General features: G+C 51.3%; 3 protein-coding genes across 3 annotated transcripts; all 3 read left to right on the top strand.

The window, feature by feature from the left end:
• Nucleotides 1-1,485: 1,485 nt before the first annotated feature.
• nus1 (NUS1 dehydrodolichyl diphosphate synthase subunit) lies at nucleotides 1,486-9,892 on the top strand. Its single transcript, XM_086143215.1, has 5 exons — nucleotides 1,486-2,064; nucleotides 5,410-5,541; nucleotides 6,523-6,675; nucleotides 7,608-7,707; nucleotides 8,231-9,892. Exons 1-5 carry the CDS (start codon nucleotides 1,653-1,655, stop codon nucleotides 8,319-8,321), a joined length of 888 nt encoding a protein of 295 aa, XP_085999341.1. The 5' UTR covers nucleotides 1,486-1,652; the 3' UTR covers nucleotides 8,322-9,892.
• Nucleotides 9,893-10,502: 610 nt separating this feature from the next.
• On the top strand, nucleotides 10,503-16,967 carry slc35f1 (solute carrier family 35 member F1). Its single transcript, XM_086143199.1, has 8 exons — nucleotides 10,503-10,845; nucleotides 12,964-13,139; nucleotides 13,224-13,351; nucleotides 14,463-14,622; nucleotides 14,737-14,893; nucleotides 15,062-15,114; nucleotides 15,208-15,362; nucleotides 16,145-16,967. The coding sequence occupies exons 1-8, from the start codon at nucleotides 10,748-10,750 to the stop codon at nucleotides 16,382-16,384; spliced, it is 1,167 nt and encodes a 388-aa protein (XP_085999325.1). The 5' UTR covers nucleotides 10,503-10,747; the 3' UTR covers nucleotides 16,385-16,967.
• A 307-nt stretch (nucleotides 16,968-17,274) lies between these two features.
• serinc1 (serine incorporator 1) lies at nucleotides 17,275-22,529 on the top strand. Its single transcript, XM_086143197.1, has 10 exons — nucleotides 17,275-17,481; nucleotides 18,063-18,224; nucleotides 18,670-18,863; nucleotides 19,147-19,226; nucleotides 19,315-19,452; nucleotides 19,574-19,743; nucleotides 19,823-19,913; nucleotides 20,615-20,756; nucleotides 20,834-21,058; nucleotides 21,389-22,529. Exons 1-10 carry the CDS (start codon nucleotides 17,443-17,445, stop codon nucleotides 21,525-21,527), a joined length of 1,380 nt encoding a protein of 459 aa, XP_085999323.1. The 5' UTR covers nucleotides 17,275-17,442; the 3' UTR covers nucleotides 21,528-22,529.
• Nucleotides 22,530-23,288: the final 759 nt, after the last annotated feature.

Below are 23,288 nucleotides of genomic sequence, written 5' to 3' on the forward strand. Positions count from 1 at the left end.
TGTCGACAACGGGCCTGTATTTGATGATAAAATGCACCGCCTCCATTGTAGGTGCATTTTATTGATAATAAACACAAATGTTTTCAATGTTTTCACCAACAAACTTTCTCCCAAAGGGATTTCAATTCCGGACGTCATCACTATCTCCTAAGTGCTGACTTATTGCATGATGTGCTCTGCATGCTTAATTCCTCCGTGTCTGGCTGCTCCCAGAGTGTGTGTCGCATCCTTCACACAAGGACATTACTCTATCTCATATTGACTGCGGCTATCACGTCTTTCCGCGGTTGTGTAGAAGCTGAGGTGATGCTGCCTTCGGGCTGAAGTCCAGAGCATTATTTGAATGCATTGCACGATTTGGACGATGCGTGGATGAAACCGCTCCGTCTCTGAACGCCCCAGGTTGTAAAGCGTGCTTGAACAAATGACGGAAAAATGCAGTCCCACGAGGAGAAAATGCAGATTTTTGCAGCCACTTTTGCATTTTTCAAGCGAGCCATGGCAACTGCACTGTAGTTTTGGTATCGTTGTCAGACACTGTCAATCAGGCCTGTAACTGATCGTCACTTCCTCACTACGGAGAGCATCTCCATCAAAATGTAGACTTTTTAACCATACTCCGCACATACTGCGATACACATCCCTGCTATAGAGAATGGGCGTCACCTAAATATACACTGTGCATCCTGTGATCATCAGAATCAAGGTGTTCACATGTTCAAGGTGTTTGGCTCTGGTGGACAGTGGACATGGTAAACAATGCAAAATCCAAAGTGTGTAAGTGGTCAGTGAGGTAGTGTAATAGTGAAGTAATAAGATGAATATCATCAATTAAGTAATATTCACTGTATATATTCACTGTGCATGCTGCAAATATTATATACAGTCATTATCCAGTATTTATGTCATTGCATACCGCTCTCTGACCGCTTAACTCATGTGCAATACTGTTTAATTGACTTAACTTTATTGCACTCTGCACTTTGTATTTAGTATTATGTCTCCACTCGGTTGCTTAACGTCCCGTCGGCACAAGGTGAAGCCGTAAACCAGAGCCAAGTTCCTTGTGTGTGCCAATGAACTAAATTCTGGAATTGTATGCAACAAAAAGTTTGGTTAAATGTGTGGGGAAAAAATATGAATCTAATTATTTTTGGTCAAGGTAAAAGTTGCATCCCTTCAAATGGAAAAACAATTTCCAATCACATGTCTTTCTCAGAATTATTTAATTGTATCAACTTTCTGTTTCTTTTCTTTTCTTTTCTTTTCTTTTCTTTTCTTTTCTTTTCTTTTCTTTTCTTTTCTTTTCTTTTCTTTTCTAACAATAAATACAACAATAAATATTCAAACGATGTTGTGATTTATTCGGCAGTCCGTGGGAGGAGGCGGGGCCAATGCGGAGGGGGCGTGGCCAGAGCGTGCCCCGGTTTGACACAAGACATGGCGCTGCGTCACCTTTCTCGTCAGCCAATCAGAGAGCTCCGTGTTGCATACGTAGGTCGCGGGTTCAAAGGTCGGGGGTTGCCAGGGGAGAGAGGAAGATGGCGGCGGGCGCGCTCTGCTGTCGGTAGCGGGATTTAACGGCCAGTTCAAGCCGTCGTGAGGCGCCCGTTGCGAACCGCGGTTCCGCCCCGGGCGGAGGAAGGACGTCCATGGCGCTGCTCTACGGTTTGCTGTGGCGGCTCCTGCTGGTTCTCGTTCACGTCAACCGGGCTCTGGTCGCCTGGCTGCGCGTCCGGCTGCGGAGCTGGAAGGGCCGGCTGTGGGAGCGGGCTGTGGCCGCGCTGCTGCTGCCGGTGGCGCTGGCCGGATCCCCGGAGCACCGCAGGAAGCTGAGCCACAACCTCGACGCCGGTGATGCGAACTCGAACGGCGGCCGCCCCTCTTCCGCCGCCGCCGGCCGCCGGCCGCGGTGGCTCACCGACGGCCGCTCCCTGGAGAAGCTGCCGGTTCACATCGGCCTCCTGGTGGCCGAGGAGGAGCCGAGCTACACGGACATCGCCAACCTGGTCGTCTGGTGTATGGCCGTCGGGATCTCCTACGTCAGCGTCTACGACAACCACGGTAAACACTTTCACCAAGGATTTTCTCGTTTATCTGTTTTAAAGCGCGTTTTTCAGGTTTTATTTCCTCACAAACTAGTCCTGATGTTCTGTTTAAATCCGCCGGGAATTAGCATAACAGTCAAGCTAGCACCTGTAACTACCGCTCGAAATTACCTTGTTTTCATCCGGATGAAAACGAGGAAAAAAAATGTCAAATTTTACATGTTTGTAATGTCTTGGGAGCTAAGGTTCATTTCTAAAATGCTCAAACCGGGGGTGAAACAGTTAAAATGAGTGTATCCACGTTCACCCTTGTACACACTAATTAGCATGTAAGATGCTAGCTGGAAAAACTTGGATGCTGAGTGTGTTGCTCAAGGACACCTCAGCAATTTTAGGCAAGAGGATTGAGAGAAGATAATACTTTGTTGCAGCAGTGCAACAGTAAAAATGAGCAAGCGGGGTGTGCCAGTGTCTTGCTCAAGGGTGCCGGCCCTCTGCTTGCAGGTACGCACCCCAAACTCTGACAGAATGGCCTCTAAGTGTGTTCTTGTCAAACCTTCTTGTCTTGGCAGCTTCAGTTCTGAAGAGCCAGAACTGAAGTCGCCAAGACAAGAAGCTTCCCGGACGAGGAGTGAAACGTCTTCAAGTGAAGAAATTCAAGTCCGGTTGCCAGGACGAGAATTGGACAAGAATTCACTGTGACTTGGATGACGGAGGACCTCTGCAGACATGTTTTGAAGTGTGGTTCTTGCGCCCCGCTTTCAGTTGGACGCAGTAATCAGCTGCTGCCATGGCGATCAGCTTTCCCAGCTAAGTTCACACTAATCCAGCTGAGCGCTGACCCCCTCCCAGCCCGACCCCGACCCCGACCCTCCCTGCCCACGAGAAAGAAGCCCTGTTTGTGTTTGGACAAGTTTCTAATCTTCTAACTCGACAATTTAGACGCCGGCGGCTTCCCTGAGTGGGTCTAATATGAGTGTAATTCGACCCCCCCCCCCCGCTTCCCGCTGCGGTTTATTTCAGTTTCCGCAGTCATGTGGCTGAGGGTTACATTAGTTTGCGTCACATGACGGAGACTCATCTCTGTGTGAAAGGAAACTGAAATGGGACTTTTGGTCTTTGGTTTTTACAATTTTGCTCATAAACATAGGTACTTTGCTTCAAAGTTCAAGTTCAGAAAAGCGTAGATGTGAATTTTCGGAGCATATTTATCTTATGTGTCACAAAAGGAGAAGAAGAACGGAGAATGGAGAACGCCTTTCTCACTTTCCCAGAGTGACATGAGATTAACAATAATAAGAGTGTGCATTAACAGGACAGTGCACAATAAACAAACATGAGTATAAACTACGGAGTATAAAGTGCATGCAGATACAGTCTACCGGTAAGTAATAGCATACAGTAGCAGGTGAGAAAGAGAAGTGGATTTAAAGTAGATGGGTTTTACTGTAACGGTGCTTTTCCAGTGAAACCGACGCATGTCCTTGGATGTAAGAGCCAAGAGTGAAGGGTCCCGTCTGTCTCCGGTTTGATTCCTGAGCCTAACCCTAGCTCATGTTGGAAGAGCCGTTGAACAAGATGCTGAACCCCCACCTGCTCCCCGGCTGCCGGTCGCTCAGGTTTCATATGTAGGTTTAACACAGATGTGGCCTTTCGCTGATGAGGTAAAACCCCCGATTCCAATCAAGTTCCAATACCGAGTAAAACGTATATAAAAACAGAATACAATGATTTGCGAATCACTTTCAACCACTATTTGGCTGAATTCACTCCAAAGACAAGATGTTTGATGTTCAGACAGCTGAACTTTCATGTTTTGGGGAAATATTCACTCATTTTGAATGCGACGCCTGCAATCCATTCCCAAAGAGCTGGGAAGAGGCGACAGAAAACTGGGGAAGTGGAGGAATGCTCAAAAAAAACGCTTCTTTGGAATATTCCACAGGTGAATCGTGTATAAAAGGAACATCCCTGAAAGCAAGGACGGGCCGAGGTTCACTGCTTTGTGGACAAGTGCGCGAGAGTCCACCGCTCTCAGAACATTTCCAAACATGCAATAGCAATGAATTTAGGGATTTCATCATCCAAGGGCCATCATATCTACAAAAGATGCAGAGAATCTGGAGGTCTAAAACCAGCCCTGAATGCCCGTTACCTTCGATCCGCCAGACGGTCCCCATTAAAAACCGACATCCTTGTGTGAAGGAAGCAAGAATAGGAAGGAATTCCACGTCCGAAGCTGAAACTACTAGAACGGCGTTATATGGAAAGGTGATGTAACACCGTGGTAAAAGTGTTGCAGGCATCAAACTCAAAATGAGTGAATAGTTCCCCCAAAAACATGTTTTATCAGTTATGAAACATGAAATATCTCATCTTCAGAGTGAAAGGGATTTGCAAATCATCGTGTTCTGTTTCTATTTGTTTTATACAACCTTGTTGTTGTTGGGGTTTGTGTGTAGAAGCGAGTAGAGCTCTCGCTTCTTCTTCGTCTTTTAAAAAGTCCCGTTCCAGATGTTTGTTCCAGACAGTAAAAGGTGTTTCTCGTGTGGATGTAATCTATATATCTTAGATATTCTATATTCCCTGTCTGTTGATCTTTCTGCTGTGAAAATTGATATTTATTACTTTCTGTGCCCAATGAGTGTGTGTGTCTGTGTGTTGTGTGTGCGCACATGTCAATTTTAGCATATGAGCTGTTTAATTTTTTTAAATTATGATAATAATAATAATATTAATTGAGCTGCAGATTTCATAAAAGCAATTTAATACAAAATTTTGAATATATTTTCACAAACCTATTCATATGTTTAATATGCTTTATTAATAACTGTATAGGATTCTAAAAATTTTACTGTTTTGCAGTTTGAAATTTCTCACCGCTCACGTCGAATAAGTTGCTTAACATTTATTTCAAAATGTGTGACTTTCTTAGATTAGTCTTTTCTCGAATGTTACCGAGGTTACTTAAAAATGGCACATTGTAAGAGACACGCTTACGATGCGGAATTCAAACTCACGCCGGAGATGACGGGAATAAAAAGCAGCCGAGAAAGAATTCAACATGAAGCGAGCAGATGAACTGTGCCGAGTAAAGAAGAAGAAACTGTTCCCGAGGGAACAAAGATGAATAAAGTTGGATTTAACTTGTTTTGCTTTATATCCTGTATGTTTTATCACGCTCCTTATAACGCGGTGCGCCTTATGTGTGAAAATAGACCTGTTCCTTTAGAATGCCATGCACCTTATGGTCTGCAAAATACTGTATTTTTATATATATGTTTTTTGGTAGTGGCATGAAAGCAAACTAGAAAAAACATAAAAAGTATGTGACGCCGGTCCTCTCCTCTCCGCTCCGCAGGTATCTTCCGTAAAAACAACCCCCGGCTGCTGGAGGAGATCGGGAGGCAGCAGCAGGACCTGCTGGGCGTGGAGGGCTCCAAGTACAGCGTGGCGTTCCTGAGCGACGGCGCCGACAAGAGCCGGCAGCACGGTAACCATAGCGACGGGGCACCGCCCGGGTTAAGCCCCGCCTCCCCGGGCCGAGCGCCGCACGCGACGAGCGAAGGTGTAGAAGTAGCGTAAGGAGTCGGCAGAGAAAACGAGAGGTTTTGGTTTCTCGTCCGCCACATCCGGAGAGAAACCGGGAGACCGGGGTTCGGTTTCTTTACGCCGACACTTGTGCTTTCAGTCCATTCATCCAAAACAAGGAGCTGAAACTGACGCCGCCACGCCTCGGCAAGCGTGTCGAGGCTCCGCCCGCTCGTGATACTTCCTCCTCGAAAGTGTTCTCTGGCGAAGGACCGGCCGCTGAAGGAGACGCTCATGTTGCCTGATGTTGGTTGTCTATGAACGGGAGGAAGACGAGGGTCCGTCCGTCCCTCGGGAACTACAACTGTAGTCCTAACGTGCAGGAAGAGGCCGCGTCGGCCATCTTTGTTGTGAAACTCTAATCGGAGAAGTTCCAAACTATAAAATAAACAAGACCGTGTCAGCAACAGGACGGTTCTTCCGGAACGCTGCGAAGGGTTTCTGCAAATCCTGCTCCATCCTGGCCGACGGAGGGGCGGGGCTTAACCCGCACATGTCAGCTGTCAATCACAGAGACCGCCGACTTTCACCCTCTGATTCACACCAACCTCTGTGAGCCTGCTGGCGGTTTGACGCCGGAGAGAACCAGAGAACCCAGGCAGGAGAACGTGAGCAGAACATCACCGGGCGTGGAAGACGGGGCGGGTGATTGACAGGTCCGGGTTAAGCCCCGCCTCTTTTCTCATGGCTGATCAGACCGATCAGACAGATACGCAGCAGGAAATGATTTGTCTACCTTCATAGAACTCTGAAGTTAAGTGTGTGTGTGTGTGTGTGTGTGTGTGTGTGTGTGTGTGTGTGTGTGTGTGTGTGTGTGTGTGTGTGTGTGTGTGTGTGTGTGTGTGTGTGTGTGTGTGTGTGTGTGTGTGTGTGTGTGTGTCAGTGTTGTCCTGCAGGCCCACAGTGAAGGTCCTGTCTCCAGCAGACGGGAAGCAGAGCATCGTGGAGGCGGCGCAGCAGCTCTGTCGCTCGGTGGAGAAGAAGGAGAGGAGCTCCAAGGACATCAGCGTCTCCATGCTGGACACGCTGCTCAGAGGTGTGTGTGTGTGTGTACGTGTGTGTGTACGTGTGGTCCAAAGTTCTGGGTGGGGACTCACTGAAAACACCGTCCCTGAGATGATTCTCAAACCAGACCCTTAAATAACATGGAGATAACACCAACACACACACACACGCACACACACTCCTGTGCGACAGTTGGTCAAACTCTTGCAAAACTTTGGGGGCGTTTATTTGACTCGATGATGACGAGAAGGAGGCGTTTGCTCCTCAGCCTTGGGTGTGATTTTTCGACTTCAAATAGAAACCAGATAACCATCTGAGGTCTTCAGCTGCGGCGACCTCCTCCTCCTCCTCCTCCTGGTCTGTGGAGCGTGCCAGACCAACCCTCGCAGGGTCTGGTCTCCTCTCGCTGCTGTCGAGAAGAAGCCCGAGCCGCATGGACGTGGAGTCGGACGTGACAAAACCTCAAACCTCACCGGTGGATTCTGGTGGACCTCCTGAGAAGATCTCAGATTGCCCCTCTGTTGCATCGACACACGGGTCTGATTCATTTAGCACTGGAGGAAGTGTGTGTGTGTGTGTGTGTGTGTGTGTGTGTGTGTGTGTGTGTGTGTGTGTGTGTGTGTGTGTGTGTGTGTGTGTGTGTGTGTGTGTGTGTGTGTGTGTGTGTGTGTGTGTGTGTGTGTGTGTGTGTGTGTGTGTGTGTGTGTGTGTGTGTGTGTGTGTGTGTGTGTGACTAATTAACCTCCATCTGGAGCTGCTTTTAACCACTGCGTGAGAAAATGCTTGCCTCTGCAGGAGTTGTGTGTGTGTGTGTGTCCTCCAGCGCTTCTCCTTACACACGGTTGTGTTTTGTTACATCATCCTGGCTACAGCCACACACACACACACACACATGCGCACACACACACAAACACAGGTGTGGAACCCGTCCAGTGAGCTTCTCCATGGTTTTGTCCTCCTCAGCGTCCACCAACGTCCCCGACCCGGAGCTGGTGGTGAAGTTCGGTCCGGTGGACAGCACGCTGGGCTTCCTCCCCTGGCACATCCGCCTCACCGAGTTCATGTAAGAGAACACACACACACACACACACACACACACACACACACCTGGCGGCTGCTCACTGCTTACAAAAAGTTACATTGAAATCTACACGGCGTTTAGCTAGTATTGAACACAAACAGGAAGTGGATGCCAGCGTTAGCGTTAGTAAATAAACCTGCGGGTGGCTAACGGTGTTAGCATGCAGCAGATGCTCCTCTAATGCTGCCCCCTAGTGGACACATACTGTACTGCAGGCCGGGACACGGCGCTGCAGCCAATCAGGATGGCACGTTTTAAAGGGCGACATCTTGGATCCAGTATGTGGATTTATATCCAGAGCGAGAAGGTTCAAGCCTCTACGGAGGTGGACCGGGTTCTCCAGACGTGTGGAGACCCCAGCCAGGATCAAATGGAGACATGCTGAGTGTGTGTGTGTGTGTGTGTGTGTGTGTGTGTGTGTGTGTGTGTGTGTGTGTGTGTGTGTGTGTGTGTGTGTGTGTGTGTGTGTGTGTGTGTGTGTGTGTGTGTGTGTGTGTCTCGTCAGCTCCCTGCCGTCCCACAGGAGTGTGTCCTACGACGACCTGCTCGGCGTCCTGCGGCGATACGGCGAGTGTCAGCAGCGACTCGGCCAGTGACCTCCTCACGACAGAAGATATTGTGTGTTTATGTGTGCGTGTTTGTGTGTGTGTGTGTGTGTGTGTGTGTGTGTGTGTGCGCGTGTGGCGAGGGCCCCCCCCTCCATGATGTCACCACATCTAACAGACTCTGACACCAGAAGAGGCCACGCCCACTTCCTGCCAGCGGCCCCGCCCACTCTGAGAAGGCACATTCCAGGACTCGTGGAGAGAAGAGCCCGGCGTCTGTCCTTCGGGGGGGTCCGGGGGGTCCGGGGGTCCCCCCACCCTCCAGCTGCTGTTTACCGCCCGGACGAGAAGAAGCCGGGCTTTGTGCGGCGTCCTGGGAAGCGGACGCTCCCGGCGGGGACTTCCTGCGGCGGCGTCAGTACGACGGCCAGCATCGCTCTTTCAGCCATGTGATCTGCGGCGGCTGCTTCGGACGGGGGTTTAATTCCAGGATATGCACTCTACGTGTGTGTGTCTGTGTGTGAGAGCATGGAAATGTGTGTGTGTGTGTGTGTGTGTGTGTGTGCCAGGCAGCCGAGCCCCGTTAAATAAAAGCTTTTATTTGGAGCTGAGAACCACGTCCACCTTCATCACACCTTTTGTTTGATGCAGGAAAAGAGAGAAAAAAACAAAGTCAGATCTAGAAAGGCAAGCGGTCCAGGTCCACAAGGGTCAGAAGGACCAGCGGAGGCAGATCAGTGATGGATGGAGAGGGTGGCGGTGGAACTCTGGAGGTCTCCTGGAGCTGGGATCCAGATGTTCAGCCTTGCACTCCACATCTGGAGGAAGCTCTCTGTAAGACTGTGGATTAATGCTGGACTCATCCCAGGAGGTCCTGGATTAAAAGCCTCGCACTGAAACCTGACCCCGAACTTCTGAACCTCAGCCTTTTTTGGTTTCCATTAACCGCGTGTAGATCTGTTACCATGGCGACCCCAGGGTGTTCTGGATTGCTCTCCTCCAGAGAGCAACTTTGAGAAGATATGGGGCGTGTCTTCTGACTGACAATTTGGAACCTGCAGAGTAATTTTTTTTTTTTTTTTTTGGATAAAAAAAATAATTTCGACAGAAATGTTATAAATGTGACTGAAAATGATTTAATTTTGAAAATCAGGTTTGCAGAGAAATGGAGTCAAACGTTGAGGAATTCGTGTCGATTCCACGCGTGTCCGCAAGGGGGCGCTGTTCTCAATTAAATGCCTGTTGTGATTCTGTGACGTGGGTGTGAGAGTGGGTCCTCCGAAAATCACGAAAATACACCATTTGTAAACCAACCAGTTTTTTTTTTTTTTAATTCATCCAGACAAAAAATGTCTCAATGTCAAATCACATCCGTTTTATTAAAGATAGTAATTTGTCACCGGAAGTCGGTCGGATGTACGTGGAAGCAGCAGCAGGTTTTTCTAAAATTCAAGAAAACACTCAAAACAAGTTTTTCCCTCAGAAGCCGGAAGTGCAGGAAGTGCTCTTTCAAAATAAACGCGTGGAATTTGGATCTGTTTGTTCACGTCTGCAGGAAGTCAAAGCCAGACGCAAACAGGAAGTGAAAATATGGAAATTAAAAATAATCAAAAAAAGAAAAACTCTGCGTGGAGTCTTGACGCGCCTCCGCGATCCCGACTCCTCGTCCCGGGCCCGCCTGACCCCGGCGGGGTCGCTCCGGTCTCCATGGCAACCGGCCCACGGATCCCTCAAAGGGGGTCGTTGTTCGGGGAAAGAACGGCGGGAAAGCAGAGGAATGTCCAGAATGGGGCCGTTTGACCCCCGCTCTGCCTCCGCCGGGCCGGTCGGACACCGACAACCGGACCTTCCGAACACCCGGAACCAGAGGAGCTTCCCGGTGTTCTCCCCGTGTCTGCGTGGGGTTCCTTCCTCCCACAGTGAAAACACCTCGCTGTCATTGCAATCCACGCACCTTCACTATCAGTGATCAGTTATAATAAAGTATTATTGTTGTATAAAAACTGCACGATAGAAATTCATATTATTCTGGGTATGATTGCTATTATTATAATGGTTATTATTATTATTGTTATTGTTATTAGGCGTTGACGTGACGTCGCCCGTTACGTGTCTCTCCCACGAGGGTGAGCGGGTGAAACAGCGCCCCCTGGCGGCGGTGCGGCCGCCTCCCTCCGTGCAGGACCCGGTTCTGGATCCGGTTCCGGACCCGGTTCTGCAAAGCCGAGCGGGGACGTGCAGCTCGGACGCCGCCGGACGGTTCCGCCTCCGTGCGTTCGCCGCTCCCTGCACACCGGCGGCGGCACCGGGAACCGTGAGCCTCCGCTCCTCCTCCACCTCCTCCTCCATCCTCCTCTTCTTCCTCCCTCCATCCTCCTCCTCCTCCTCCTCCTCCTCCTCCTCCTCCTCCTCCTCCTCTCCGTGTCTCGCTGCTCTTCGGAGCAGAATGCGCTGATTCCCGCTGCGCCCGTGGAAGGATGATCTCGGTCGTGTCCACGGTGGAGAGCGCTCCCCGGGGGACCGGCACGCCGGCGCCGCCGAGCCTCTACCAGCGGGTCCGGAGGGTCGTCACCAGGTAAGGCGGCCGGGGACCCGGCGGGGCTCCCGGCGGGGCCCCGGCGGCCCCCGGCGGCTCCCCGCCCCGCGCACTGCGGGCCACGGGGAGCCTTTTGTGTCCCTCCGCCGTCCGGCCGCCGCAGGGGACCGTCCGTGCAACAGATGTCAAGCGTGTGCGTGTGTGTCACACCGTGCATGCGTGTGTGAGAAAATGAGCTAGTGTGTGTCCATGCACGAAGTGGTTGTGGAGATAGGTGTGTGTGTGTGGGGGGGGGGGGGGGGGGGGGGTCGGTCCACCTGCACCCATGTACCAGGCTCCGGTTATACGTTCAGGTGCGCGTGCACGAGCGCGTGCTGGTGAGGTGTGTGTGTGTGTGTGTGTGTGTGTGTGTGTGTGTGTGTGTGTGGTGGGGGGCTAGGAGGGTCACCAGCCCCCACAATGGCTTACATGCACCTCAACCACTCCTCACACACACATACACACACACACACACACACACACACTGCTCCTTTTCATGTATATTTTTATGTCTTTCTGGCACCGGGAACACACACACACACACACACACACACACACACACACACAGTGCTCATGTCAAATGTTTCATGTTTCCCTGGCACTGAGGAAAACATACACATACGCACACACACACACACACACACACACACTGCTCCTTCTCATGTATATTTTTTCATGTCTCCCCGGCACGCGGGAGTGCATGTGCAAGCACACACACATGCATTCTCACATGCACACATATGCACATACATACTGTAAATGCACACACACACACACACACACAGTCTTCATGTCAAATGTTTTCATGTTTCCCTGGCACTGAGGAACACACACACACACACACACACACACACACACATACAGTGTCCTGCACCCTTCCTTGCCATCTGTTTGTTGCTCCATGCTGCCCCTCTTCTTTGCCCCGGGGCAGTTGGACAGGCTGCAGAAATCTGTGACCACCATCTCAGACTCGTGGCCCTGTGTGTGTGTGTGTGTGTGTGTGTGTGTGTGTGTGTGTGTGTGTGTGTGTGTGTTCGTTATCTTAATGACTGGAATTCCAGTAAGCCTCAGTCGGGGTCGCCAGGCTTGGTTTCCTGGTCTGGGATCAGCTCGCCGGCGCCCTCTAGCGTCCGCATGGTTGCTGTCCGGTCGTTGACGGCCTCGGGTTGCCGTGGCAACCCGAGGCCCGGTCGTGTATTTTTTCCCGGATCGCTAAGGAAGCTAATTCGACACCTGCAAGCTAACGGTCCTTTTCCGCACACCCTCCCACAACTGCTCACCAAAAGGCGGCGAGCGTTACCTCGACTGACCAACTAGGAGGCGACGGTTACTGCCAAGACTAGTCGGTTCTACAACTAGTTGGACGCAAACACGGAACCACATGAACATCTGCTAGCATCGATGACGTTCTGATGTCCTCAGTCAGTCAAACATGTTCCTCACGTCTCCATGGTCTTGTTCTGGCTGAATTGGACGGCACCCTGCTCCTCCTTCCGTCCCCGGCTATCCATGTACGCAGATGATGCAGTGATGTGAGGGGGATCTGAACCAGGGGTGTATCGAAGTCCAAACCGGGAAGACTCTGGCCTTCAAGGTGGAGCGGTGAACCCAAGCAAGGGGTACCGGACCACCTCAGCTTTGAGATCACTTGGTCTGGAGGTTCCCTGTTGCTCAGGTGATCTACCTGAGGTCCTTAGAAACATCTGGCCCACTTTGGGTCGCCCCTTTCTGAGAAGACCGCTGAACCTGCAGGCTCCCGTAGGATCTTACTAACAGGAACACTCTTTTCTCCAGATGTAGCCTAAGTCCAAAGTGGTTTGAGGTAGATCTCTACTTGTCTAAACCTTTGCTAACCTGGAAGGAACGTGCACCTTTCAAACAAGGAGCTACTAAACAATTCCAAACAAACTGGGACCTCCAAAGGACACTCGTGTTCCAGGTCCTTCAGGACAAACAATCAAAATAAAAAGGAAACGGGAACAGAAACGTCCTTCAAGCTGCTCCCTTGTAGAAATCGGAAGTCTATGAAGCCAACTCCAGAAGGTTTCCACAACCCTGGGTTCCTGCGTTCCTGCCGTCTTCTGTGTTCCTGGACTGACCCGGTGTTCTGCCCTGCAGGGACCTGCTGGTGACCCTGGCCCTGGGGCAGGTCCTGGCCCTGCTGGTCTGCGCCGTGGGCCTGACCAGCAAGTACCTGGCCGATGACTTCCACGCCAACACGCCCGTCTTCCAGAGCTTTCTCAACTACATCCTGCTCTTCCTGGTCTACACCACCACGCTGGCCGTCAGGCAAGGTAGGACATGTGTGTGTGTGTGAACGCACGTGAATGTTGCAGATTCTGACGAAGCTTTCTTTGTGTGTGTGTGTGTGTGACCAGGTGAAGGCAACCTGCTGGCCATCCTGAAGCAGCGCTGGTGGAAGTACATGATCCTGGGTCTGATCGACATCGAGGCCAACTACCTTCTCCTGAAGGCCTACCAGTACACCACCCTCTCCAGCGTACAGGTCCGTGTGTGTGTGTGTGTATGTGTGTGTGTGTGTGTGTGTGCGTGTGTGGTGACCCGGATGGGCTCGGGATTTGACTCCAGTAATATTCCCAAGAAGCTCCTGAGCCAGCGGTAGAACCGGGAATGTGTTCTCCAGGTGTTCTGAGAGCAGACTCTCATCAGGTGAGATGGTTGCAGAACTTCACCAGGAGGACCTCCTCACATCAGGAGGCTTCCAGACGGAGTGGAGGTGAGAAGCTCCGGAACCCCTGCAGTAAATCAAAGTCCAGATCAGGACCAGAACTCTCCAAAGAGAGAACACTGGGCACTCTAGGCGGAGTTCTGTTTGAGGTACCAGAACATCTCACCTGTGAGATCACTGGATCTGGAGGTTCCCCGTCGCTCCCACGCTTCAGGTGTGATCTAACTGAGGTCCTCAGAAACATCTGGCCTACTTTGGGTCGCCCTTTTCTGAGAAGACCGCTGAACCCGCAGGGTCCCGTAGGATCTTAATAACAGGAACACTCTTTTCTCCAGATGTATCCGAAGTCCAAAACAGTTTGAGGTAGGACCTCGTGGAAGAACAAGGGGGGGCGGAGTCATGCCGTCGGTCATGCAGGTTCTCTGAGGTCCAGACCTTCACTAACGTGGAAGAAACCTTCACGTTTCAAGCAAGGAGCGACTGAACCGTCTCCAAGAACATCTCCAGAAACATGGAGTTCCAAAGGCTATTGGTGTTCCAGCTCCTTCAGAAAAATGATGAGGAGAAAAAAAAAAAAACAGGAACAGAGACGTCCTGGAGCTGCTCGCTCGTGGAAATCAGAGGTATCTGAAGCCTTTCTGAGAAGACAGCTGAACCTGCAGGCTCCCGTAGGACCTTCTCTCCAGATGTATCCTAAGACCAGGTCCTTCATTGAGAAGAACCTAGAAGCAGGTCAGGGGGTGGGGGGGTTAGCAGCAGGAGATGGTTGGTGAGGGTGGAGGAACCATCACCGCACACCTTGGACAACAAGGTCTCCAATTGATGCAGGCAGAAGGTGACAAGAGCAGAGCTTGTTGTTGTTGTTGGATGTAAACACACCTGGTGAGTTGTGAGGTCCACATCATCTCCTCCCCCTCTGCCTCTCCAGCTTCTGGACTGCTTCATCATCCCCGTGGTCCTGCTCCTCTCCTGGTTCTTCCTCCTGGTGAGGTACAAGGCGGTGCACGTGGTCGGGGCCGGGCTGTGCCTGCTGGGCACCGGCTGCATGGTGGGCGCCGACATCCTCCTGGGTCGCCAGCAGGGCCTCGGTGGGCGCACACACACACACACACACACACACACACACACACACACACACCTCAGCACAGTGTGTGTCCACCATAGCAGGATGATGCTGATCCTGGTTCTCCTCCTCCTCCCAGGAGACCAGAAGCTGTTTGGGGATCTCCTGGTTCTGGGAGGCGCCGCCCTGTTCGGCATCTCCAACGTCTGCCAGGAGTTCATCGTGAAGAACCTGAGCCGCGCAGAGTTCCTGGGCATGATGGGCCTCTTCGGCTCCTTCTTCAGCGGCATCCAGCTGTGAGTCTGCTCGCCTTCCTTTCCAGGAGGTCAAACACATCCGCTAAATCTCCAGCCCGTCGGTCTGGAGGTCCATCTGTGGACGCCAGCAAACACCTTCACCGTGGAGTTCCTCCCAAGATGGGGAACACGCTTGGAGCTTCAGCTGGTGTTCGCTGTGTGTTGCAGGGCCATCGTGGAGCACAAGGAGCTGCTGAGGGTTCCATGGGACTGGCAGATCGGTGAGAACGCACACACACACACACACACACACGCACGGAGGATCAGGTGTGGGCTGTAGGTGTGTGTGAAGGTAAACCCCGGTCTCCTCGTAGGTCTTCTCTACGTGGGCTTCAGCGCCTTCATGTTCGGCCTGTACAGCCTGACGCCGCTGGTGATGAAGAGGACGAGCGCCACCTCGGTCAACCTCTCCCTGCTCACCGCCGACCTCTACAGCCTCTTCTGCGGACTCTTCCTCTTCCACTACAAGGTGGCTCCTCACGGACCTCTGCTGGCCTCGAGCAGGTCCACCTGACCTGTGGCCTGCTGCCCGAGGGGGCGGGGCTTAGCCTGGACGGGGCACCCGTCAATAACAGGGTCACCTGTCAATCACAGAGTCACCTGTCACTCATTGTGGTCACCTGTCACTCATAGAGTTGCCTGTCAATCATTGGGGTCACCTGTCAATCAGTCACTTGTCAATCAGAGTCACCTGTCAACCACTGTGGTTACCTTTCAATCATTTAGGTCACCTGTCAATCACAGGGTCACCTGTCAATCACAGGGTCACCTGTCAATCACAGAGTCACCTGTCAATCACAGAGTCACCTGTCAGTCATAGGGCCGCCTGTCAATCATAGGGTCACCTGTCAATCACAGAGTCACCTGTCAATCACAGGGTCACCTGTCAATCACAGGGTCACCTGTCAATCACAGAGTCACCTGTCAATCATAGGGTCGCCTCTCAATCATTGGGGTTACCTGTCAGTCATAAGGTCCTCATTTCGTGACTTCCAGCCATTCAGCCTCTGATTCACACCTTCTGGGTGTGTCTGGACTGTGGGTGGAAGTCGAAGAACCTTGAGGGAACCCAGGCAGGAGAACATGGAGAGAAGATCTAGAGAGAACCCAGGCAGGAGAACGTGGAGGGAAACTCAGGCAGGAGAAGTAGGAGTAGCAGAACATGGAGGAGAACCAGACAGAACATGCATACAGGTTGGATGTTATTGTCCTTCAGCTTTGATTGACAGCCGCCCGTCCTCTGTGTTGCAGTTCTCCAGCCTGTACCTGCTGTCGTTCTTCATCATCCTCCTGGGTCTGGTCCTGTACTCCTCCTCCTCCACCTACACCGTCCAGGACCCGCGGGTCTACAAGCAGTTCAGGAACACGTCCGGCCACCCGGCCCCGGAGCCTCCGGCCCGGCCCGGCCCCGGCGCCCCGGAGCCCGCCGTCACCTACACCAGCCTGGGCCCCGAGCCGCCGGACGAGCCCCCGCTGCGGGTGGCGGCGTGAGGCATCAAACCGAGCTCCACCACCCCTCGGAGGACGAGTGACCGCCGACATCTTCACCCTCCTCCACCCAGAGGACCAGAATGTACAAAAACATCTCAGCTAGCCGGTAGTGACTGTAAATACTCGCTCGTGTACACACAACTACTGCGACTTATGAAGTACTCATTTCTTTTTATATCACCGTAATCCTCGCTCTCCCGCGCCCGCATCGACAGATCGGTCAGCTCAGCGCTGGATCAATCTCCGATCGGCGTCCAGCTCGTATTGATCGACTGTTATCCCGCACACACACATACACACACACACACAAACACACACTCGCACACACACCGTAGCGACTGTACGAAGGTAGCCTGCGTCTGTGTGTAGATACGTGCTCCACAGCGCCCCCCGGAGGACGGGAGGCTTGTGGTGGTTTATTGTTTCTCAGAGAATGTATCTTTCTTAAAGAGAAAACCCTTTGTTGTTGTTGTTGTTTTTTCTACTAAATATTATATGTTTTAATGTTTCGGGCCTAAAAGAAAAAAAAAAAAGACTTCTGGCCAGGCCTTCTTCTTCATCAATAAACAGGAAGTGAACAATCCTCCAATCAGAAGGCTTTATTTTGATTCCTACAGGAATCCAACCAATCCTGTTGATGTATTCATGCACCTGCTGAAGATGGGTGGAAAACAAGCTATTAAGGCTCATAAATTAGTACGATTGTGACATAAAACCACGAAATCTTTTCTTGTAATGGCATTACTGCTTCTGTGTTGTCTGTATTTGTCTGTTTCTACACAGCAAAATGATCTATAAAGGGAAAAAAAGGGTGAAAATGTGAGATTTGATGTCATAAAGTAGAACAGGGTGTAATTCACACCTCCCGCGACTAGGTGGCGCTGTGAGCTGATTCAGCGCTGCGCCATCAAAACAACGGCGAAGAAGAAGAGCGAGGCAGACGTTCTCCATCTTCTGTTGTGGTCGGACGCAGCCATCTCTGATCCCGACCGCCGGGACAAAACAAACCAACAGACGCGCACAAAAAAACAGGCTAAACAAGAGAGAAGGCGTGCATCATGGGAGCCGTGCTGGGCTTGTGCTCGATGGCGAGCTGGGTAAGAACCGCGGCCGCGGAGAAGCTCCGCTCGGCCGGCCGTTGGCGGTGACGCCGCTTCGTGACTGCGCAATAACAGCTAGCATCCGCGGATACAGCCGGGCTACTTTGCCCGTTGAGGGACGCGAACTAAACAGACGCCGTCACTTATTCGACTAATATGGCGATTTATTTGTTAAATATTAGTCATTTAAATGTTGTGTTCGAGGTGTCAAATCTGGAGAACCGGGCGCGGAGCGAGACGACGGCCCGGCGCTGCGGTCATGTTAGCAAGCTAACAGGAAGGCGTCCTGCGCCATTGCACTGTTTTCCCTCTTATTTACTAATATTCCGTGTTATTTCCACCGGCGTGGTGAGTCTCGACTACCCGCGATGTCAACACAGCGTCGGATGTCCAGCTGTGGCGACACCGCGGCGTGTAAACAGTGTCAGGTGTCGGTAATCGCATCCGGCGACCCAAATAACCCTTCCTTCCCCGGGAAGCCCTCCTCTCCTCCGGGGAAAACACTAACGTCACTGTGTGTGTGTGTGTGTGTGTGTGTGTGTGTGTGTGTGTGTGTGTGTGTGTGTGTGTTTACGCAGATCCCGTGCCTGTGCGGCAGCGCCCCCTGCCTGTTGTGCCGCTGCTGCCCCAGCGGGAACAACTCGACGGTGACCCGGCTGATCTACGCCTTCTTCCTGCTGCTGGGGGTGGGCATCGCCTGCATCATGCTGATGCCTGGCATGGAGGGACAGCTGAAAAAGGTACAGCTCCTCTGTGTGTGTGTGTGTGTGTGTGTGTGTGTGTGTGTGTGTGTGTGTGTGTGTGTGTGTGTGTGTGTGTGTTCTCGTATGGTTGCTATAGTAACAGTGAAAGAAAAGAATGGTCCAAGATACCAAGACAAAAAAACCCACAAACAAGTAGACAGCAGATAGAGTGGAGGTTGCCATCAGAAGAAGTCTTGAACGGCATGTCCTGCCAGTGATCGGTGTATTGACGACTTTGTTTTCCAATCTTGTAATCTTTGCTTTCCCCACGAGAGCTGAAATCCTTTCTCTCCCCAAAGTTCCTGTCCTCTTCTGAACACCACCTGTGTGATCTCCATCCAAATATTTCTAAAGATCCTCCAAAGATCCCCCTGTCAAGTGCAGCAGCTGATCAGTGTGTGTGTGTGTGTGTGTGTGTGTGTGTGTGTGTGTGTGTGTGTAGATCCCAGGCTTCTGTGAGGGCGGCGCCGGGTCGTCCATCCCCGGCGTGGAAGGCCATGTGAACTGCGACGTGCTGGTGGGCTACAAGGCGGTGTACCGCGTCTGCTTCGGCATGGCCATGTTCTTCCTGCTCTTCTCCCTGCTCATGATCAAAGTCCGCAGCAGCCAGGACCCTCGGGCCGCCCTGCACAACGGGTGGGGACCTCCGCACCTCCATCCATCCGTCCATCCATCCATCCATCCATCCATCCATCCATCTGCACGACCGAACCTACATCTGTCCATACTTTCATCGTTCCGCCAATACATACCTCCATAGCTACATCTGTCCATACATCTGCATCCACCCATGCATGCATCCACACCTCCATACAGACATCCATTGCTTCATCCATCACCCATGTGTCGCTCCATCCATCCACCCATCCATCCATCCATCCTGAGGTGGGTCCTCGGTCTGATTCCCTTTTTTTTTCAGGTTCTGGTTTTTCAAGTTTGCGGCGGCGGCTGCCATCACCATCGGCTCCTTCTTCATATCCGAAGGGCCCTTCACCACAGGTAAGGCCTGCGGTCCGGCTTCTAGTGCGAGATGTTCCCCGGAGGCGGTGAGGAACGCGCTGACCAGCCCTCCTTCTGCTCCTCACAGTGTGGTTCTACATCGGCATGGCCGGCGCCTTCTGCTTCATCCTCATCCAGCTGGTCCTGCTCATCGACTTCGCCCACTCCTGGAACGAGTCGTGGGTGGAGAAGATGGAGGAGGGCAACTCCCGCTGCTGGTATGCAGGTACGGCCGACCAAAGGAGGTCCGCGTTTGAAAACCGCACCTCCAAGCCAGGAAGCGAAGGGGATCCTCCACACGATGCGGTGATACGACAGGAAACGGAAAGTGTGTTTTCCCTCCGCAGCCCTGCTGTCCGTCACCACCCTCAACTACCTTCTGTCCCTGGTGTCCCTGGTCCTCTTCTACGTCTACTACACCCGCGCCGACGGCTGCACCGAGAATAAGGCCTTCATCAGCATCAACATGCTCCTCTGCCTCGGCGCCTCCGTCATGTCCGTCCTGCCGCAGATCCAGGTAGCGTTGGCTGCAACGCGCCGCCGTGTCCTCGTCCCGCTAGGCCACCTTCTTACGTCTGTGTGCGCTGTGTGTGAAGGAGTCCCAGCCGCGGTCCGGCCTGCTGCAGTCCTCGCTGGTCACCCTCTACACCATGTACCTCACCTGGTCCGCCATGACCAACGAGCCCGGTGAGGCGCCGCCGCCGCGTCACGCTCCCCTATTCCAGACCAAGGTTTAATCTGGATTCAGAGATGTTTTGTTTGCGAGCAGGTTTTCCGTGCGTCAGCAGGTTCATGTAAGACTCTTCGATTAGAAGCGAAGGGTCTGTGATTGACAGCTGACCCTTCGGTTGAAGCTCCGCCCCCGATCCTGTGAGCAGGACGGAGGCTCCAGATAGGAGAAGATAAACTTTATTGATCCTCATAGGGGGAAGTCTTTTGTCATAGTAGCGTAACAATTATAAGTCTCAATAAACATGAATATAAATATAAATAGATAATTACAAGGCAATTTGAAAAAGCAAAAGATCCACAAATAAGTAGGCAGCAGAGAAAACAGCAAGGATAAGAATGAACAGAATGAAAGAAAAAGGACAGTAAGAATGAGAATAGTCAACCAAAACTAAACAACATAAACAGAGTGACATTAGCAATGAGAAGAATAAAATACGTAAACAAAAACAGGCCAGATGCAAGTGGACTGAGACCAAGGAGGTAAAAAACATAGACAACAGAGTGAGCTCGTGGTGCAGGAGGGGGGAAGGACTGTCCAGGATAGCGCCTGGCTTGTTAGGAAAGGACGAATAGATTTGAAGTATCTATCGGCGGCGTCTGGATGTCAATTTCCTCAAAACGCCGTCCATCAATATCTCTCTGCCTTCGGCTCGCAGACAGGAAGTGTAACCCGAGCCTCCTGGGGATTATCGGGCTGAACAGCACCACCCCCACGGGCCAGGACCATGTGGTCCAGTGGTGGGACGCACAGGGGATTGTAGGATTGATCCTCTTCCTTATGTGTGTCCTGTACTCCAGGTGAGACACACACACACACACACACACACACACCTATCTCAGCTGGTCATACTGATGGCGCTCTATCTCCTCGCCAGCATCCGCAACTCCTCCAACGCGCAGGTGAACAAGCTGACGCTGACCTCGGACGAGTCGGCGCTGATCGATGACGGGCCTCAGCCGGAGAGCCTGGAGGAGGGCGGCGGCCCGGCACGCGCCGTGGACAACGAGAAGGACGGCGTCACCTACTCCTACTCCTTCTTCCACTTCATGCTCTTCCTGGCCTCCCTGTACATCATGATGACACTCACCAACTGGTACAGGTGGGTTCTGGCGCAGTATGATAAGATAAGATAGGATAAGATAAGAACAACTTTATTAATCCCGAAGGAAATTGTTGTGCCAGAGTTACAGAAAATATAACAGTAATAAATAATAAAAAGAAAAGGCAGAATTAGAAATAAAAATAAACTATAAACTATAAAGTGTCTCAGTGAAACTATAAAGTGTCTTAGTAAACAAGTGGTGAAACTATAAGTGTCTTAGTAAGAAGTGAGGTAAGGAGTGCACAATAGTATGATAAAAGGAAAAATTGTAGTGTAGCTGTTATGAAATGAACACATGAAGTTACCCTGATCTTCTGGCCTCCGCAGCCCCGACGCCAACTACGAGGCCATGACCAGCAAGTGGCCGTCGGTGTGGGTGAAGATTTGCTCCAGTTGGATCTGCATCGCCCTGTACGTGTGGACCCTGGTGGCCCCCCTGGTCCTGGTCAACAGAGACTTTGACTGAAAACACACACACACACACACACACCTCTACATCCCTCCCCGCTCCATTCGTGCTCCGCTTCCCGTGTTTCGTTTTCATCCCGGCAAACCAAGAGTAGCTAAGTGACGTCCAGGCCGCCGCACGCACTTGTAAATACCCGCTGTGTTTTTTTTTTCTTCTCCGCATGCTTTTTTTCCTTTTCCGAGCCTTTCCGCCCCTCGCCTCGAGACGGCGGGGTAGTGACAGTATTAGGAGGGCGGGACGGGGCGCGGCCTCGACGTGGACCGCGTTCGACCTCTGGGGTCGGGGGAGACTTCGCCATCGCAGGCTAACTAGCGACATCATGGCTTCGCACGTTATCACCACAGAGGCATTCCTGCTTTCGTCGCTTCGTCGGTTTTGAATCATCATGGAGACCCCGATGGGTTCAGGGGAACTCATTTGGTGTTTAGCATGTAGTTTCCACTTAACACTATCGTGACTGTGTTTTGTTTTTTTCCTTCCCCTCACTGGTGAGTTGATCCGAGTGGGGTTTTTACTTTTGACATGTGCCAGTGTAAACGTATGTCGTTTGAATAAAACGGAGAGAACAGAAATTTGTGTAAGAGACATTCAGACTAATGGAATTGCGCATTTCTTCAGGAGACACTGAACCTCTGGATCCAAGATGAGGCACATTGCCAGCTGCTCTGAGGTTCTAATCGCTGTTTGAAGACCATTACGCGTTTGACTGAAGGAGCGTGGGACGTTGATTCTCAGGAAGTCGTCGAAATGATAGATTGGTCGGAAAGTTGCTCCAAAGACTTGGACGTTGCGTGTACTCGGCTTGAAACTGCATAAACAGAGGGAAGTAGAACTTAATGAGGGGATTATATTAGACATGGCCTGATGCCTAATATAAACATACGAACCATTAATGGTATGTTCTTAGCGAATGTTTAAATGTGATGTTGTGTCGTAGCTTGTTTTTATATTTATGATGACTTTTGTTTGGAAAAATAAACAGCGGTTACTCAAAAGAAACTTGATGATGATTGCAATGAGTGACGTGACCGGCTGACGGAGGCATGAACTTCTTCCAAGCAAATGATGTGTTTTCAATCCTAATCTCTGCTGCAGGTAAGATTGTTTACACCTGTGGGGGTCAAAGGTCACATCAGAAAATCCAGGAAGGCACCACTGTCACATCAAGTATGTCCATCAAAGTAATTCAAACTAGAAGTTCAGTTTATGAGATATTTTGAGATGCCAAACGCTTTTGTTTTTTTAACTTTTCTTTTAAAGAAAATAACATCAAAATTAATTGCTATTGGAATCTTAACATAGCAATTAATTAGCCTGAGTGTCCATTAGCCGGAGGAAGCTAAAGTATAAGCGCCAGCAGTGTCCGGCACACGCCTGATTTAATTGTTGGCGATGAGTTAAATTCGACCGAAACGGCTTAAAATTTTAACATTTCAACAGGTTTGATATCAGTGCGATTAAAACTTTGGATTCAGGTCAGCTAGCAGAGTTAGCATGCTACTCAACACGGGCTAACACGATTGGCTGCTGCTGCATGGCCGCTGAGACCCGCGCCGACGCCCGGGTCAGATTAACTACACACGGGGTGAAAACCGGACGTCCACGCTTGGTTTTTAAAACTACTTTATCAAAAAACTCACCGGAGACACCGGGGTGCTCATGGCGGAGGGTTAGCCACTTGCGTTAGCATTAGCTTCGCGTTATCATTCGCGCTGGTATTAGCCTCACACACCCTGTCTGGGTTATCGTTGTCTTACC

Source organism: Fistularia commersonii, chromosome 36, assembly GCF_037954325.1.
Source record: "Fistularia commersonii isolate RoL2024-O1a breed Wild chromosome 36, RoL_Fcom_v1.0, whole genome shotgun sequence".
Lineage (NCBI taxonomy): Eukaryota > Metazoa > Chordata > Actinopteri > Syngnathiformes > Fistulariidae > Fistularia > Fistularia commersonii.